General features: G+C 43.9%; 1 protein-coding gene across 1 annotated transcript; it reads right to left on the reverse strand.

The window, feature by feature from the left end:
- Window positions 1–1,364: 1,364 nt before the first annotated feature.
- On the reverse strand, window positions 1,365–15,932 carry HMOX1 (heme oxygenase 1). The gene is made up of 5 exons (XM_056847013.1): window positions 15,896–15,932; window positions 14,916–15,036; window positions 4,654–5,145; window positions 3,229–3,337; window positions 1,365–1,647 (listed from the first exon to the last, which is right to left on the reverse strand). Exons 1-5 carry the CDS (start codon window positions 15,904–15,906, stop codon window positions 1,511–1,513), a joined length of 870 nt encoding a protein of 289 aa, XP_056702991.1. The 5' UTR covers window positions 15,907–15,932; the 3' UTR covers window positions 1,365–1,510.
- Between the last annotated feature and the right edge of the window lie 2,411 nt (window positions 15,933–18,343).

Raw genomic sequence — 18,343 nt, forward strand, 5'->3', positions numbered from 1 at the left:
ACCAAGCCCCAAGCAGGCAGCTGCCCCAGATGACACCTCCCCGGGGCACGGGCAAGCAAGCAGGCATCCAACCGGTGGCGCACTCGCCTACCTGGTTAGCTCCATAGCTAACGACTCTTCTGCAAGGGGGAAAAAGGTTCCTTTTCGCGGCAAAATAAACTCACATCCGCCTTGAATAGAGGCTATTCCTGTCTGCGGGAGGGGGCGGATCACCAGTCTTAGATCCTTCTGAGCTAGAGATCTGCCAGGACCCACAAAGGGCCAGACCAAATGATTCTGCGGGCCTTAAATGGCCCCCGGGCCTGACGTTCCCCACCCCTGCTCTGAAGAAACACAAGAATCCATGAATTTCGGCTGAATCCTAGAGCATTGCCCCAAGACAATATCACTTCTGGTTTTGTGCAGAAAGTGACATTGCGCATCAATGCAACATCAAATTACCTTCCCCCAATTTTTGCCCTCTGCCTTGCTAAGCAGTGTTGGGTAACAGCGGTCTCGGGTCAGGAGGTCTTTTGCCATAGCAGGAGAACTGGCTTCCCTCCCCTCAACTTGTTTGAGGTCAGGGAAGTGGCATGGTGGGAAGATTGAAGCCCTTTCCTCTTACATGCCATAGTTCCTATCCAGATGCCTGTTTTTGCCAGGGGATAGAGTTCCTAACATAAACTCACAACATAGGTCTGACTGGGAGGACTGGGGCGGGGGGAGATGTAACATGTAACTAGGCCTTAACATTGACAATAGGTTAACAAGGAAATCCTAAGGGGCAAGAAGGGTTACAGAGATTTACTAGGAACAAGGAACAAGAAATAGGGACAGCTGGTTTCTATACAAAGGGTAAAAAAGAATTTATTATAGCAATGAACACTAATTTCCTTTCAAGCATTAATCAGCATAGTCACCAAGAAAAGAAAACACCAGAATCGGATAAAGGACAAATTCCATTCAGTCAACTCCCATGAACGTTTAATGGTTGTATTTCTGTAATACACTGCTTTAATGGTTGTGCATATAAAGACAAATTGTAAATGCAAGATTATTAAGATGCTGTCTTCATTTCTCCCCCAGAGCTGATTGCTGAAATAAAACTGGAAACAAATGTGCTTCAAAAATAGAAACGTACAATCTTTAAACTGGTTGAAACAATGTCTTGCATCTTGACACCAAGAGAAGCAAGCAACATAGCATTAGACATTTGTATAAAAGAAACACCGGACAAAGTACCAGCTTTCTCTCTGCTGGCAAGTCATCAGTTCTTTTGTCTTTGCATCTTCTTGTTTGAAGGCATGCCAGATCATGGCATTTCAGGATGATTGAGAGAAATGTTTCCAACAAAAACGTTTTCATTCTTTGAAAACTATGAAATAGTCTATATTGTTAGTAATAGGGGAGTAGTCATGCTCAGACCACCCTAGGCCGAGGAATCTAAGCAGGCCTTTCCTCCACAAGGGAAAGATCAGTTAGTTTTGGAAAAGGCAGGTGCTGTGTGAAAAACACATAAGGTCCTTTTTGTTCAGAAAGCATACAAGCCCACGGCCACTGTGGTTGCTAAGAAGCAAAGCGCAAGGACCCAGCGCAGGAGTGGTGTGCTGGGTAGCATGTCATTATGCCGCATCTCCGTCCGGTCATTTTCCACTGTGGCAACTGGACCTACATCGACAGAAATGAAAAACTTGTCAGGCTGGAAACCAGGTGAAGAGGTTTTGTTTCTAGCCTGTTTGTGATGCTCCAGTGACACTGATAACATCACTGGATGCCAGAAGAGCAGCTACATCAGATAATGATCCAGAAAGATAATATTACAGCCCAACTGGATAACAGAGGCTGCACAAAGAGTATGGAAAACTCATTCGCTAAACAAAACCTTAAAATGGAAATTACTGGAAACCAAGAGCTTCCAAAGATGTCAACCACCAAAGTGACTGTTCTGATTATGCTACATTTCACAACCAAGCTGTGTAATACAGAAATACCAGGAAGCTGGTGGCAAGGTAAGGGATCAGAAAGATAAGGAACTTTAAAAGGGTTTTTTTTTTCCAGACAGAGGACAGGTCAGCAAATATTTTCCATTAGAGATTGGCTTGTGTCTTCAGTGCAATCGATCTCTGCCAGTCACACTAAGGGCCCAAACTTGATTCTTAAAATAGAACCCTTCCACCCTGCGGAAGATAGTTTTCCTTCACTTGTAGCTGTGGGCTAATCTTTGAGAGGATGATTGTATGAATATGTCCTCTTTACAAAGGACCTCACTTCCTGTGTCACTCCAGGGTGAGCTCTCTGCCCTGAGGTACTGTGGGCTTCCATATAATACTGTTCTGTATAATTCCATATAATCATTGGGTTTCTGTATAATCCTGTTAAGTGCTAAAATGATGAGGCATGGCAAATTGGTCATCTGTAATCTCGCCTGGTCTCTACTACAAATGTATACAAATTTCATATCCATTTATTATGTCTCTCCGCCAACGGATGCTGAACTATATAGTTTTGTGAAGAGACTAGAGGCCTTTTTCAGATGCTCCCAAACTCACTCAACAAACTACAGTTTCTTGGATTCTTTTTTGGGGGAGGCCATGACAGCTGAAGTGGTTTGAAATTGGTACCAGAGCAGTTTATAGTTGCAGCATAGATGTACACCAAGCCATCTGCTTAGCACAGTGATGGTGAACCTTTTAGAGACCGAGTACCCAAACTGCAACCCAAAACTCACTTATTTATTGCAAAGTGCCATCACAGCAATTTAACCTGAATACTGAGGCTTCCTCCCAGCTCGGCAAGGGGGGCGGCGGCAGGGAGTCCAGGGAAGGGGGGGGGGGCTTTGAACGGCTCCGCGCTCCCTTCAAAGCCCCCGCATGTGCCCACAGAGAGGGTTCGGTGTGCCGGACTTGGCACGCGTGCCATAGGTTCGCCAACACGGGCTTAGCACATCCCCAAAGTATCAGACAACAAATGTAAATCACCCCAAACCAGTGTTTTTTGTTACCCCCCAAAAAGGTGCCAGCATTCATATGTAAGGTTGCACTGTTTTCCCCCAATTTTCCCCTCAAGATTTTGGAGAGCCCCCCATCCCAGGTGCCAGTACTCAGTACAGGTCAGTACCCTCACACAAAAAAGCCCTGGCAAAAATAAGGAAAACGAAGGAAGCCGTCATATTTTCCATCAATTAGAAGTTTAAACAGAAAGATGTAAGCAATACAACTGAAAGAGTAGGAGCCTTTTAGAAACTCTTACCGTGTGGTCTGTTGATTCCTCTTGCGTGGAGCTCCAGGTTTGGTTGTACAGCGTTGCCATTTGCTGATGGCTGTCCTTGATTCAAAAGCCTCTGCAATTCCTCAAACACCTGGGAAGATGGAAAACAAATTAGTTTTGTTACTATGAACTGTCCTTTTACCTGTTTCACTGGATCTAATGGGACTTCGCCAAAACCACTTTAGGAAAGCGAGAAAATCCTCCAACATTCCCAGCCTTCCTACTGAGATAAACATGAATTTGAAACTCACAGTAGGAAGATGTTGCAAATGAGCTAGTACACAATGGGGTGGGGGAGTTGGTATTTTAAAGTATGTACACTGTATCCGAGACCCAAACTACATATTACATGTAATGTGTGATTGATTTGTCTTCCTGATCACCCAACATTTCCACCCTAATTGGCCTGCATATTTTGCCCCTGAACACACATGAACACGTGAAACTGCCTTATATTGAACCAGACCCTTGGTCCATCAAAGTCAGTATTGTCTACTCAAACTGGCAGCAGCTCTCCAGGGTCTCAGACTGAGGTCTTTCACATCACCTACTTGCCTATAACTGGAGATGCCGGGGATTGAACTTGGGACCTTCTGAATACCAAGCAGATGCTCTACCACTGAGCCATGGCCCCTCCCTGATGGGCTGACGGTGGCCAGGAGCAAGCAGTGCCAAGCCCCAGTTGCTTTGCTAGTACAGTGGGGGCCACTGGGCTTGGGCCCTTCAGCAGCCACAATGATCAGTGTCTGCTCACCTGTCGCCTCTTCCAGCACTACAACTAGTTGGCAATGGTCTGGGAGGAGGCAATGAGTGAGCTGACACATTGTTAGCATTTGCTGCTAGCCGGGATCAGAGCCAGGTAGGGTTGCCAGCTCTGGGTTGGGAAATACCTGGAGATTTTGGGGGTGGACCCTGGGGAGGGCAGGGTTTGGGGAGGGACCGCAACAGGGCACAATGCCATAGAGTCCACGCTCCAAAGCAGCCATTTTCTCCAGGTGAACTGATCTCTGTCGCCTGGAGATCAGTTGTAATGACGAGAGATCTCCAGCCACTACCTGGAAGTTGGCAACCCTAGAGCCAGGTGGCCCCTGCAGTGCTGGCTTGTTGCACCACAGGGACTGCTCAGCTTGGCTTGTGCCTGGGACTTTTTAATTTCCCCATCCGCTACTGCCTCTTCTTAGTCTTTTACATTTAACCTTAGAAAGTGTTCTATGAAACCTGAAAGATGCCTTCATTATGAGTTATAAAGGAACTATCATTTCTCTGTTTCAATTTACAGAAGTAATTTCTCAGTGAAGCTCTTGGGAATTTTTACCATCTCCTAGCATCATGAACAGAAATGTCATCTCAACTTTGAAGGCCGCTGCAACCTGCATGGTAAGAGAACAGAGATGGGCAATTACTCACTTCTATATTCAGCAGGAAAGATTTCTCGGCCTCTTCAAGGATTCTCTTCTCAGTCAATACGTCCATGGGGATGGTGTTCATCCGAGCTCGATAGAGTTGCTTGAACTTGCTGATGTTGGTGACTCCGGGGAAGTTGAAGAAAGAGAGGCCTTCTCCAGTTTTGGGCAGATTAAGAGACTTCTGTGCAATCTTCTTCAGAATCTGGCCCCCAGAGAGATCTCCCAGATAGCGGGTGTAAGCATGAGCCACCAGGAGCTCGGGTTCATGCTGGCCTACGTGATGGAGTCTGTCTACATACTTCTGAGTTGCCTCGTGACACTGGATCTCCCGTCTCCATGCGGGGCCATAGAAATACTCTAAGTCTTTTTCCAAAGCAGCACTGCGATTCAGCTCAGCTGGGAAATAAACAGGGGCGTAGACTGGATTGTCCTTATTCCTTTCACTTTCTTCCTCCAGAGCCGAATAGATGTAGTACAGTGATGCTAAATACAGCTGAAAAGGGAGTGGGGGACGGGAAGAAAGCCTTAATTTCAAGGTTGCCATTTAACCATGCAGACTAACCTTCCATTTTGCATAAAGGCATTATTTATTTATTTCATAAACTTGCTGCTCCCTTACCCATAGGGGTTCACAAGACAACTACTGACACTGCGGTGCAGTAAATAACATAAAACCAGAATAAAGCAAAAAAAAAAAAAAAGTAACACAACACATAAAAATCAAACAGAGCCTGCCTTAAAGCAAATCAGCCTTACAATTCAATATCTTAACAGCAGCATTAAAGGTGAACCCCCTGCCCTTGAAAATTAGGCAAATAGAGAGCAATCCTAAGCAGGTCTACTCAGCATCCTATTGACATTTATTTAATAGCGCCTACTCCCAGGAAAGCTTTCTTAGGTTTGCACTGTTGGCATGGAATTTAAACCAACAACAACAAAGTCAAACAGTAGCTTAGATAAGAAGCAATAGCTTCACCTAGCATCTCAGATCAGATGAACTAGAAATAGGATTGCCAGCTCTGGGTTGGGAAACACCTGGAGATTTTTGGGGCGAAGCCTGAGGAGGGTGGGGTTTGGAGATGGGAGGCACTTCAATGCCATAGAGTCCAATTGCCAAAGCGGCCATTTTCTCCAGGTGGACTGATCTCTATTGGCTGGAAGTCAGTTGTAATAGCAGGAGAGCTCTAGCTAGTATCTGGAGGTTGGCAACCCTAACTAGACACCAGGTACACCTCTGTGGGGAGGAAGGTCCATGAAAGGGCCACTGCCATAGAGAAAGCCCTTTTCCAGAAACCACCCACCTTAATTCAGAAGGTGTGGCACAGAATAAGGATGCCATCCTCCAGGTGGAGCCTGAAGATCTGGAATTACAACTATCACCAGACTACAGAGATCAGTTCCCCTAGACAAAACGGCTGCTTTGGAGGGTAGACTCTATTGCATTATATGCTGCTGAGCTCCCTTGCCTCCCCAAACCCCATACTCTACAGGCTGTACTCCCAAATCTCCAAGAATTTCCCAACCCGGAGTTGCCACCCTACATAGAGAGGTTCTGTGATTATTAGTATACTTATTGTGTACATGATAAACACATTTGCAATACATGCAAAGTTTGTACTCTGTCACATTCACCATTTCACCATCACTATTTTATTAAAATGATAGGTGGGAAGAGGCATGTAAGAACTAATTTAGCAGATGTCTTTAGCTCCAGATAATGCAGAGTATTGGACAGTATTTTTCAATCCCAAAGACCTTACCTGCATATTGTAAGCTCCTAACAGTCCCTAAATACTGAATTTTTTTTCTAAAGCAAAATCAAATGTGCTACCGCTAGGGGAACTATCAGGTGGGTTTGCGGGGGTCCCTTTCTCTGAGAGGCTTTGTGATTGCAAATCTGGAAAATTAGAAACAACTTGGCATTTCTTTATTGACTGCAACAAATATGCTACTGCTCAAGATAAGTGGATCACAATGTGCATTCAAAAATGAACCCCAGCTCTAGAGGTAGAGATTGTGGCCAAATTGTTAGCTGATGTGACTCTTACAGTGGCAAAATTCCTGTCTATGGCATTCAATAATAACAATGATGTCTCATAATGTAACTCTATCATTTATAATTATGTACCTTGTTTTTTTCCTGTATTTGCTTAATTGGTCTGCCAGCATAAGTAAAGAAGTGGGACAGTATTTGATGTCTGCCCAGTCTTAAATTACTACCCACAGAATAGTGCTCCTTCATTTCTCCACACCTTGGACAATTCTTGTTTTGTTTTACACTGGTATCTAATTATATGTAACACTCAGTGGGAAGTGAAGAAGAGTCTTTGGAAAACTCCAGATTAAGCAGAAAACGTTTCTAGAATATTTAATGCTATTTAAAAAGTGCTGTCATGAAGGCAAAAGACATGTATCTTTACCTGTATCAAGAAAAAATCAGAATATGGCAGTTCTCTACAACAGCCGTATGGAGGAATTTTATTTTCCGGTCAGGATTTTTCAGTTTATCATTTTGGTCGCCTGAGCAGATGACCAGGAGTGAACCCTTTTCCAATTTTGCCTGTGCTTCACAGTATTTTCTTAAGCCCAAGAGCTCATTCCTGCATTTCTAGATTCCATGCTTGAAAGTTTCCACATAACCCAGAGAACATGAATCAGGCTGTTTTCCAGTACCACAGTTTGTCTCTGACATGACTGAGCTTGAAATCCTTGGGCTTGTGCACTCCCTTCCTTCTGCCCTCAAGTTCAGAGCCAAGATTGAAGGCTTTCTCATCTGGGAATTCTTTGATTTAACCACAGTGTGATCTAACCACATATGAATTCTAGAACTGTAACAAATTGGGCTTTCATCTTGATTTAGAATCCCAATTACTGTGAAGGAAACAAACCGTATTTTGTTACAGAGGCCAAATTAGGGCGTCATAGCAAATTGTGGTTCACTTATACCAGAAAGCCTTCAGCCTTGGCTGTGCAGGTAAGGAGAGCCCATAAGATCAAGCATTTTCAATACAGGTGTGTTCGTGTTATTAAAAATGGTGGTTTGTTTTGAACGAAACCTCAGTCATGTGGTTAGACTTTGCAGTGCTTCTAGATCTGTAGCTGTGAGGTTGTGAGTTTGAATCCTGAAACTTCCCTGCAGGAGGGAGAGCAACTCAAACATAGAGCTGCCCCATCCACTTTGGCAGAGAGGTCCACGTTTAACAATAAACAAGCATGCAGATTCAGAGGGAAGGACCCTCACCCAGTTCATAGTTGACCTTCCTGGAAATTTCTCTCTCCAAATGTCTTAGCTCTGATACAGAAGCTCAGGCAAAAGCATTGGGGGGTGCAGGGAGGTGAGCCGTGTGTGGGGACGGTTCTGCACTCTTCAGATGTATGTTCCCTCGGCTCTTAAAACTGGATTCCATCCCTCCTTCTGTGTGAATTGGACAGAAGTTCCATATTTAAACTCAAGGGACTGCCACCACTGCATTCAATGTGGCCATCCAGTAGGGGCTGCTTCCACACATGGTTGCAAAAATGTGTCCTTGCTACAAGAGCAGCAGACAGTGGCATCTACCCCCACCCTGGGACTCTCTGCGCCTAGGGTTGCCAGCTTTTAAATGGGTCCCTCTATCTGTCCCTTTAATATAATTTCAACCTGCAAGCAATTATTATCTGGTGATGTTATTCAGCTCCATGCCATGAAAAGCTTCAACTGCCCATTTCCATTCATTAAACCTCTATTAAAGGACATTTTTCTCACAGCCACCTGGCAACCTTCTCCCCAGCTACGTCATTACGCATAACACTTTCAGTCGATCAGACTTTGTCAACTCATTGACACTTCCTTGCACTGAGGAAATAGCAGCTATTGCTACACTGCTGCTTTACATAATTGTGCTTTCGGTCATCAAACTGGGTTGCGCAAGGCAAACACAGAGATTCATTTAAAGCATTAAAGGGAGTTCCAGGAAAGATGACAGTCCAGAATACTGCCTAATCCTCGGCAAAAATATTGTGAGAGTGACAAGACACAATGTTCTTACATGGAAACCATAAAGAAGTTCTCTTATAATTAGGTTTGGGGGTACAGAAAAGTTAACATAAGAACATAAGAAAAGCCCTGCTAGATCAGACCAAGGCCCGTCAAGTCCAGCAGTCTGCTCACACAGTGGCCAACCAGGTGCCTCTAGGAAACCCACAAACAAGACGACTGCAGCAGCACCATCCTGCCTGTGTTCCACAGCACCCAAGATAATAGGCATGCTCCTCTGATCCTGGAGAGAATAGGTATACATCATGACCAGTAGTTCCATCTGTCCACATAATTCCCATTCTGTGGCTGATGGCATATCCACATAGCAGCTTTCTATAGGTTAGGTTTGATGCCTGTGCAAAGAAGGTGGGGGGTACCTGCAAACCTCCGGCTTGGGGTCTTTTATATAACTACACAACTGTTTCAGTTCTATGCTTGTTCATCCCATGTTGGCTCAATGTAACCTGTGTTTTCAGTGCACAGAGATAGGGCAAACAGAAACATTGGTAGGACTCAAAACAACCAGTGTCTTGTGGCTGAGGCATGAAAAGAGTCCTGCTGGAGCAGACTAGTGGTCCAGACAGTCCAGTATCCTGTTTCATGCAGGGACCAGGGTTCCCCTGGAAGATCAGCAAACAGCACACAGAAGCCAATGTTCTATTATGTTCTATTGAAATTTCAGGTAATAATGGTGACTTGACCAAGGACTGTTAGCTGCTCTGAGCCCGGTCTCAGCCGGGAAGAGAGTGGGTTATAAATCTAATTTTAAAAAAATAATAAAAAGGTGTTCTCCTGATGTTGCTTTGTAGCACTGGTATTCCAACATTGGCTGCCTATATATGGAGATTCCCTTTAATCACTATGGCTAGTAGCCACTGATGGAGCTGCCCTCCATGAATGTCTAGTCCCATTTTGAAGCTGCCTATACTTGCGACCATCCCTACATTATATAAAGTATAGATTTATTTTAAATTTGTTATAAAATGCTGTTAGCGGCTCTGAGCCTGGCTTGACCAGGAAAGGGTGGCCTATAAGTCTAATAAATCAGAACAAACCAAATATTCACTGGCAGTGAATTTAATGACTTTCCTTTCATCCTAAATTCTAGTATTATGGGAGAGTGGGGGAAAGTTCTCTTTATTCACTTTCTCCATCCTATGCGAAATGTTGTAAATCTCTTTTTTTATACAGACACGCATTAAAGACACATCTATTCTAAACAGCTATCTGGTCACACCCTACATTTCTTCATATGTTTACCTTCAGGCAGCTACCAGCACAGGCCCACAATTCCATTTGATGTTCCCAGATTGCATTTGGGTGTGCATGTTAACATATAAAGTTTTTGAGGGCTTGGTGCCAACATAACTAAGAAGCTCCTGTACATCTCATCATGCTATCTCCTACTGTCCAAGAGAGGTTCAGAATCAGTAGTAGAGGAGCATCTCAGTGGGGAGAGGCTGTGACTCAGTGGTAGAGCATAGTCTTGGCATGCAGAAGGTCCCAGGTTCAGTCCTCGACATCTCCAGTTAAAGGAACTAGGCAAGTAAGTGATGTGAAAGATCCCTACCTGAGCCCCTGGAGAGCTGCTGCTGGTCTGAGATGACAATACTGACTTTGATGGACCAAGGGTCTGATTCAGCATGAGGCAGCTTCATGTGTTAAAGAGTGCCGTTGCTAATTCCATATGAGATGAGGAGGGATATCAACCCAAAGATAAAGGCTGCTCCAAATTGTGAATATCCTTTACCCTGGAAAGGATTGCTAACCGGTAATCTTTTGGAAGCCCTTTTGGTTGGGTTTGGCGGCAGAGGGCAGAGTAATCGAATTACAACATGGAAATGCACCCATCAGAAAGCTAAAGGGTTCCCCATCCATTTGTCCTTGAGTACAGTGCTCTCTACCCCATCCCACCTGTTACGTGATGTGCAGCCAATTTTTGTGTTGCAATATATATGGCCCGAAAGGATGCAATTTATAAATAGATAAAATCTGATTGATAAACATTTTAGAAACTAGCTTATTTGTAAATATTGTCGAAGGCTTTCACGGTCAGAGTTCATTGGTTCTTGTAGGTTATCCGGGCTGTGTAACCGTGGTCTTCCAAGACCACGGTTACACAGCCCGGATAGCTTATTTGTCTTTTTAGTTATGGGATTTTATTGATATATTTTACTTTGTGCATTTTTTTACTGATTGATACTGTTTTTATTGTACATTTCTGTTACTTCTGATTAGATCTGTTCTTTTTTTGGTCAAATGACCGTAAAATAAATGATTGATTGATATATTGTTTGTGAGCTAGAGCCCCTTAGGTTAAGCTGTTTAAAATTCAGACACACAAATCTGCACTTACACAAATCTGCATTGTGTGACAGTTAGAGTGCTAGATGAGGACTGGGGAAATCTGGTTTCAAATCCCCACTTGCCATACTGGGTTACCTTAGGCCAGTCATTCTTTCTCAGTCTAACCTACCTCACAGGGTTACTGCGAGGAAGAAATGGAGGAGGGAAGAACTATGTATGCCACCCCAAGCTCCTTGGAGGAAGAATGGGATAAAAGTGCAGTAAATTAATGAATAGGGTTGTGGAATATTACAATATAGCCCAATCTTGTCAGATCTCAGAAGCTAAGCAGGGTAGGGACTTGGATGGGAGACTTTGCAGAGGAAGGTAATGGCAAACCAACTGCACTTACTCACCTGCCTTGAAAACCCTGTGGGGTTGCCATAAGTTGGCTGTGACTTGATGGCACTTTACACACACAAACAGATGAATAAATCAACCAAAAACCTGGCCAGAGGCAAGTTTTGCATTCTGAAGTCAAAAACGTACATGCCTTGGGTGTATGAATGTATCTATTATCCACCACCCTGTGCTATTATTAGTCTTGGAAGAATTAGTCTTGGAAGAGGGAAAAAGATAGGCAAAGAGAGAGTCTGTCTTTTTTCCCTGCCACATTTACCACCGAATGTGCATGTAATGGGGCTACTGCCAATCCTGGCTCCCCCATGAATGTATGTGTACATTAAAGGCAGGGGGTCAATGTCAACTGCAAAGCTACACCACAGGTTAAACCTACTCTCCTCTTGCATCACTGCCCAAAATCTGAATCAAGACTCCCATCTGCAACAACAGTTATTCATTGTAAAATGCTGTAGAGATCAATCAATCAATCTCTCCGTGTCTTATCTGATTTGGCCCTGAGACCTCACCTCACTTTACTCCTTGAAAGATTTTGCCAACATTCGATATTCCCTTTGAACCTCTCGCTCATTACTGTGCCAAATGAATGCTGCTTCCACAGTATCTGTAATTGGTTTCGAGTTAGATAGATTACTAACTCATTCATGATATGCCACACTTGTCATGCTTTCCCCTCCCATCCATTTGGGCTGCTTTTTTTAATCTAATTTTTTTTAACGGAAATCTTCGGGAAATATTAAACGTCATTTGGTTGGTGATAAACTGGTCCCCTGAACCTGTCTCTCAAGAATTTCACCATTGTTGAAATAGCCTCTCTGTTTTTTCCTGTTGACTTTGTTGAATCTGGGTCCTTACTAGCACCCCATTATGCATCCAGACCAACACCTATTTATTATCTCAAACGGGTTCTACTGGACTGTGGCAGAGAATGCTTGGCTGCTTAGCATGTATTTAATTAGCTTGTACAATTTGTGCCGGCACACTTCTACAAATCAGAATCTGCTCAAATTCAGAAAAGGGGCTGGGGTGTCGTGTCCTCCCCTCTTGAGGGTATTAGAATCAGTTTGGCCATGGTTCTTCTGCATGCCCGCCTCCCTGTGCATTTTCATGGTTGTGGAGTCAGCTTGTTTTCTTCCACATGTGCCTCCAATAATGAGGATTTTCAAGGGTGGGTGCTGTTGTCATCACTGGCGTCATTGGTGGCATCACAGCACTCCCTCTTTTTAAAAAATGGCACTAAATTATCATTATATCATTGGAACAACAGGTTTAGCAAGTTCTCTGATTCCCCAGCATTTTTTTTAAGTCTCTATCTCCTTCCCTTGCAGAGATATGCCCTTTTCCTTATATCTCCATGAGGGAAAAGGCTAGAGACTTACTTTAAAAAAAAAGAAAGAAAGCTGGGAATTATAACCTGCTAAACCCATTGTTGCCCTGACCTGGATGGCCCAGGCTAGCCTGATCTCGTCAGATCTCAGAAGCTAAGCAGGGTCAGCCCTGGTTAGTATTTGGATGGGAGACCACCAAAGAATACCAGGGTTGGTGTGCAGAGGAAGCCACTGGCAAACCACCTCTGTTAGTCTCTTGCCATGAAACCCCCCCCCCCAAAAAGGGGTCGCCATAAGTCGGCTGCGACTTCACACACACACAGGCCCATTGTTAACATGCTCCAGCGATATATCATACTTTAGTGCCATTTAAAAAAAGAAAAGAAAAATCATTCATCTTCAGGGTGGGGGGAAGGAGAGAGAGTAGTTTGATCATGACAGTCCAATCCCCAAACAGCGGGCTGGAGGTGGGGAGAGTGGGCGGGACAAAGAAAATCAACAGAAATATTACGCACAAGGAAAAAGGCAACACAAAATCGGCTTCCAGGAAAAGATCAGGATAAAAGCGGTCTCAGAAGAACAGGGAAGAAAACAGGGTGAAGGTGGGGGAAAATCCAAAGTAAAAACTAAAGGCACAAACATGCATGTAGAAATCAGGGGATAAACCAAAGAAGTATGGGGCCAGAAAAACAACAACAACAAACCATGTGGAAAAGGTCTGAGATGGAACAATCCAACAGAAATCAAGATGCTATATGCGGCTTGGTTTTTTAAAGATGCACACTTGAGTTATAATGTGTAGATTTACAATGTAATGTGTTAATATGACAAACACGTGTTTGAAAATACAGGTATCATAGAGGAAAACTTTGTGGGGAACCAGAACTGGCTTAACTCCCTGTTAAGTACACATTTGGAGGTAAACCTGGATTTCTGCTGCATAATGTGTAACAAGCCTCCAAGGAGCTGTGGCATTTACTAGCATTAGCAGGCCAGATTGCCAGGGAATCTTTTTCTTATCTTTATCAGAATTTTGTTTCCCTCTTTAGTGTTGGCTATATAACCCAAGCACTTTCTAAATTATTCTTCTCCACTCCCAGTCTTTTAACTTTTCCTATGCAATCGTATTCTTCAGATTAGTTACAAAACCTACACTGGATCTACTGGTGCTTTCCGCATACAGGAGGCATTTCTGTCCACGGACATGGCTTTCTCCCCATACCTTCCTGCTGCAGCCCCCAATGCCCCCCAATGCTGCTTCTTGGGACAGGAGACCCTCTAGATCAAGGGGGGGGAGGTCTGCAGTGAGAAAGGGAGGAAATTGGTGAAAATCAGCTCCTGTCTGCAGAATTGTCCAGTGGATCCAAACCCCTTAAGAGCAGCAAACAGTTCATAGGAGTATGTAGCTTTCCTGGGTTCCTTTGTGCCTTACCAGAATATCTCCCTCAACTGCTGGGTACAATCTAGTATTAAGCCCTTAAAGGTTACAGTCCTAAGTACATTTGCTTAGAAAAAAACCTCGGTGAAACCTATTCCAAATAAACAATTTTTAGGATTGGGGTAACAGTCCCACTGATGTCAGTGGGAGAGTTCATCACGTCAGTGACAGTGGGACAAAAATGGCCCCAACAACATCACATTATCTAATTCCAGTAAAGAAAGGATTTCGACAGGGCTGGATTTTGGCCCCAGATCGTTTTAATTTGTATTTACGTGGTCTCCCTCCCAAGTTAAACCACAGTAATTTTCACCTTCCTAAATTGAATATTCATCATCGGCCAATTTTATTGTATGCAGATGATGCTGTGTTATTATTTTGCATGACAGTAGGGCTGAACCGTATACTTTGTGCTATGGCTAATTTTTGCCAGGATAACCTGTTAATTATTAATTATAGTAAATCAACAATTTTAGCATTTCAGAAAGCAGGTATATACAGAAAAGTTAGTCTTGGATTATACACTGCAATTTGGCGGCGGGGGGGGGGGGGGCGGCGGCGATGAAACACCACTGTGTAACTGACCCCATTAAAGCTAGTGAATACATGGAGTTGCAGAAGATGGACAACAAAGTTTCTCACACACACACACACACAGTTTTCTGCATCCATTTGAGGATTTTAAACTGGTTCAGCTTACTAGTACCAACAGCAATTATTTACATTAGCAGTCCCTTTCCCAGTCATCCCCGGCCAAGTCAGGACCCATGTACCTTAAACTCCCGAAGAGAAACCTTCCCTCTCTGGAAACTCTTCATAAACTGTGTGTTCTCTGCCTGTTCGTGCACCTCTTTGGTGGTTTCCTTCAGGGCTTCAGACAGATCTTGAGATGTTCTGGAGGGGGGTGGGTAGGTGAGAAAAGGTGGTGGGAACACACATCAGTACTCAGAAGCATCCTCCAGTGCCTTTTCTGTATGAGGAATCTGGCAGTCTATGTGGAAACAAAGACTCTGGGGGAAAGGAAACATGAGCATCTTGCCTAGCGAGGGGTCGGAATGTCCCCAAACTCCAGGCGGGGGGGGAAAAGGTTCATTTCAAACTCAAATCGGGAAAAGGTTCCTTTCAAACTCAAATCCCTCCCCTCCGCAAAACCAACTTCTCATTCTGTCTCCAAAACAAAGTCTTTTTTTTGGTGAAAATTTTTATTGGTTTTTATAATATAAATTTTCCATATTAACAAACAACAATGAAGGTAATATGAAAGTCTAAATCATAACTAATGTTGTTGTAATTACTTAAGTACTTAATAAAAATAAAAAATAAAGGAAAATTTTTTGACTTCCCCATCACCTCCGTCCGCCTCTTAATAAAGTATTCTATCCCATCGTGATCTGATCTGATCTTAATTATTCTTATATCTCAGTTAAGTTTCATTTACAATAATCTCTTAATATAATTAATTACACTTCTTTGTGTTAATAATGTCATCTAGATCAGAGTAAAAGGTACTCTTCCATTTTCCCCAGTCCTAATTCATATTTCCAAAACAAAGAGTCTTGTGGCAGCTTAAAAACAAGCACATTTGTTGCACCCAAAGCTTTATTGTGGGATGCATCTCATCTGGCGAGCTGGAGCCACAATATTCGAGCCACAATGCTTGAGCCACAGTGTTCGTCTTGGAGGTGCCACTTGTCAAGGAGGTGGCCGCAGCATCCCACACTATCCCCCCCTCACTCTCCAAACCCACACCTACCTCTCTGCCATGGTCCTGTTTGCCCTCCTCCTGTTTCTGTGTTATCCGTTGTCTCTTTTCCCCTCCTCTCCAGAGTCTGAGAAACTTCTGAGTTGGGCAGCCCTTCTCCCGCATCTTTCTTTATACTTTTATCCAGGGATCACGTGCCCAGCCCAGAAAACATCTGACCTCAGTGTACAGTTCTCGGTGTATTGCAACATGCCTCTTTCCCCTCCCTTCTGGGGAAGCGCAGCCCTTGCTTCCTCCTCCTTTCCCTCCTCCAGGGAGGGATGGGGGAAAGTCACCTGACGCATCTTGACAGCTAAACTCAACAACAGGATGTCAAGAGACTTCTCCTTCAAGAATGCTAGGCACTCTGCGCAAGCTTATTAACTCCTTCTCTTCCCTGCAGTCACAATGTCTATTCTCCAGCATGGGATATTAGTCAGATTAATCAAACGCTAGTTAGTATATGCCGTTACTTTCACACGAAGACCGGATACGAGAAGAACACAATGGATTCGAGGAAGGAGAAAAACTGCCCACACTGTCATTAGATGCAGCAGTTTCTAGATGCACAAATTCCTAATCTGATTCTATGTATGGTTACATGGGACATAGAGCTGGAAGGGACCACCAGGGTCATCATGCAGGAAATTCACAACTACCTCCCCCCCCACACCTAGTGACCAGAAGATGGCCAAGATGCCCTCCCTCTCATCATCTGCCTAAGGTCACAGAATCAACATTGCTGACAGATGGCCATCTAACCTCTTCTTAAAAACCTCCAGGGAAGGAGCGCTTACCACCTCCCGAAAAAAGCCTGTTCCACTGAGGAACCGCTCTAACTGTTAGAAAAATTTTCCTAATGTCTAGATGGAAACTCTTTTGATTTAATTTCAACCCATTGGTTCTGGTCCGACCTTCTTGGGCAACAGAAAACAACTCGGCACCATCCTCAATATGACAGCCCCTCAAGTACTTGAACATGGTTATCATATCCCCTCTCAGTCTTCTCCTCTTCAGGCTAAACATACCCAGCTCTAACCTCATGTTTCCTGTAAAGAAGACATATAAGGTGGTATCATTATCCTATTTATTTATTTACTTAATTCATATCATCATTTTCCTCTCCTCCACTTTATCCTCGCACAGCCCTGTGAGGTTGGTTAGGCTGAAAGGGAATGACTGGCCCAAGGTGAAGAAGAAGAAGAAGAAGAGTTGGTTTTTATCTGCTGACTTTCTCTGCTGCTTAAGGCAGAATCAAACAGGCTTACAATCACCTTCCCTTCCCCTTCCCGCAACAGACACCCTGTGAGGTAGTTTGGGCTGAGAGAGCTCTAAGAGAGCTGTGACTAGCCCAAGGTCACCCAGGTGGGTTCGTGCTTAGGAGTGGGGAAACCAACCTGGTTCACCAGATTAGCCCAGGTTCAAACACCCCAGCCCAGGTTCAAACACACACAACCGTCAGAATGACAAAGTAGTTAGAATGAAAGATTGGGATCTGGAAGATCCGGGTTTGAATCTTCACTCTGCCGTGGGAGCTTGCTGGGTGACCTTGGGTCAGTCACTCTAGGGTTGCCGGCCTCCAGGTAGGGCCTGGAGATTTCCTGGAATTACCAATGATCTCCAGACTTCACAGAACAGTTCTCCGGGACAAAATGGCTGCGTTGGGGGGCACACGCTGTGGCATTATGCCCTCCTGAGGTCTGAATCCAGGCACTTCAAACAATCAGAGTTTTCTTCTGCGCACAAACTAGAATTCTAAAACGGCTTGTTCTCATCACAAACAAACTCCAGTTTTATGACTTCTGAATTCCACAAAAATGTCTCTGAAATAAATGCACTTTAGTTCCAAGTTAGTGCACTTAGAATGGCAACTTACAAGCCATCCTAGACAATCTAGTTTTAAATAACGGGCACGGCTGTTACTCATCTTTCCTCAAGATATCACCTCACAGTATCTCCATGTCAGGAAAGCGCCTATTGAACTGCAAAAGGCACACAGCCCTGCCATCCAAAGAGGGGACTTTGCATGCAGGTGGTACTGACTGTGCCCATTTTCAACAAATAAAGTATTCCCAAACAGAAGAAGGGCAGGAATAAGGTTGCCAACTGACTAGAAAAGAATTCCCAGCTTCATTTGACCTTTTACTGCAACATGATGTATAGAAACAACAGCTATTTGTTAAGACAGCTAAATGGAACCTCCATGTCCTGAGGCAGTATACCTCTGATTATCAAATTGCATGGGATAAACCATGAAGGAAGGGAGCAGATGGCTGGTCATTGTTCAAAACAGGATGCTAGACTAACTGGACCCTTGTTCTGATCCAGCAAGGCTGTTTTTGTGTTCTTAAAGATCAGCAAATGGGATGTATCATGGCATGGAGAGAGGCGGAACCACATGCAGTTCAAGCTGAATAGGTGGAGGCTAAGTTAAAAAGGTTTGAATAATTTGAATAATTA

Source organism: Euleptes europaea, chromosome 3 (genome assembly GCF_029931775.1).
Source record: "Euleptes europaea isolate rEulEur1 chromosome 3, rEulEur1.hap1, whole genome shotgun sequence".
Classification (NCBI taxonomy): domain Eukaryota; kingdom Metazoa; phylum Chordata; class Lepidosauria; order Squamata; family Sphaerodactylidae; genus Euleptes; species Euleptes europaea.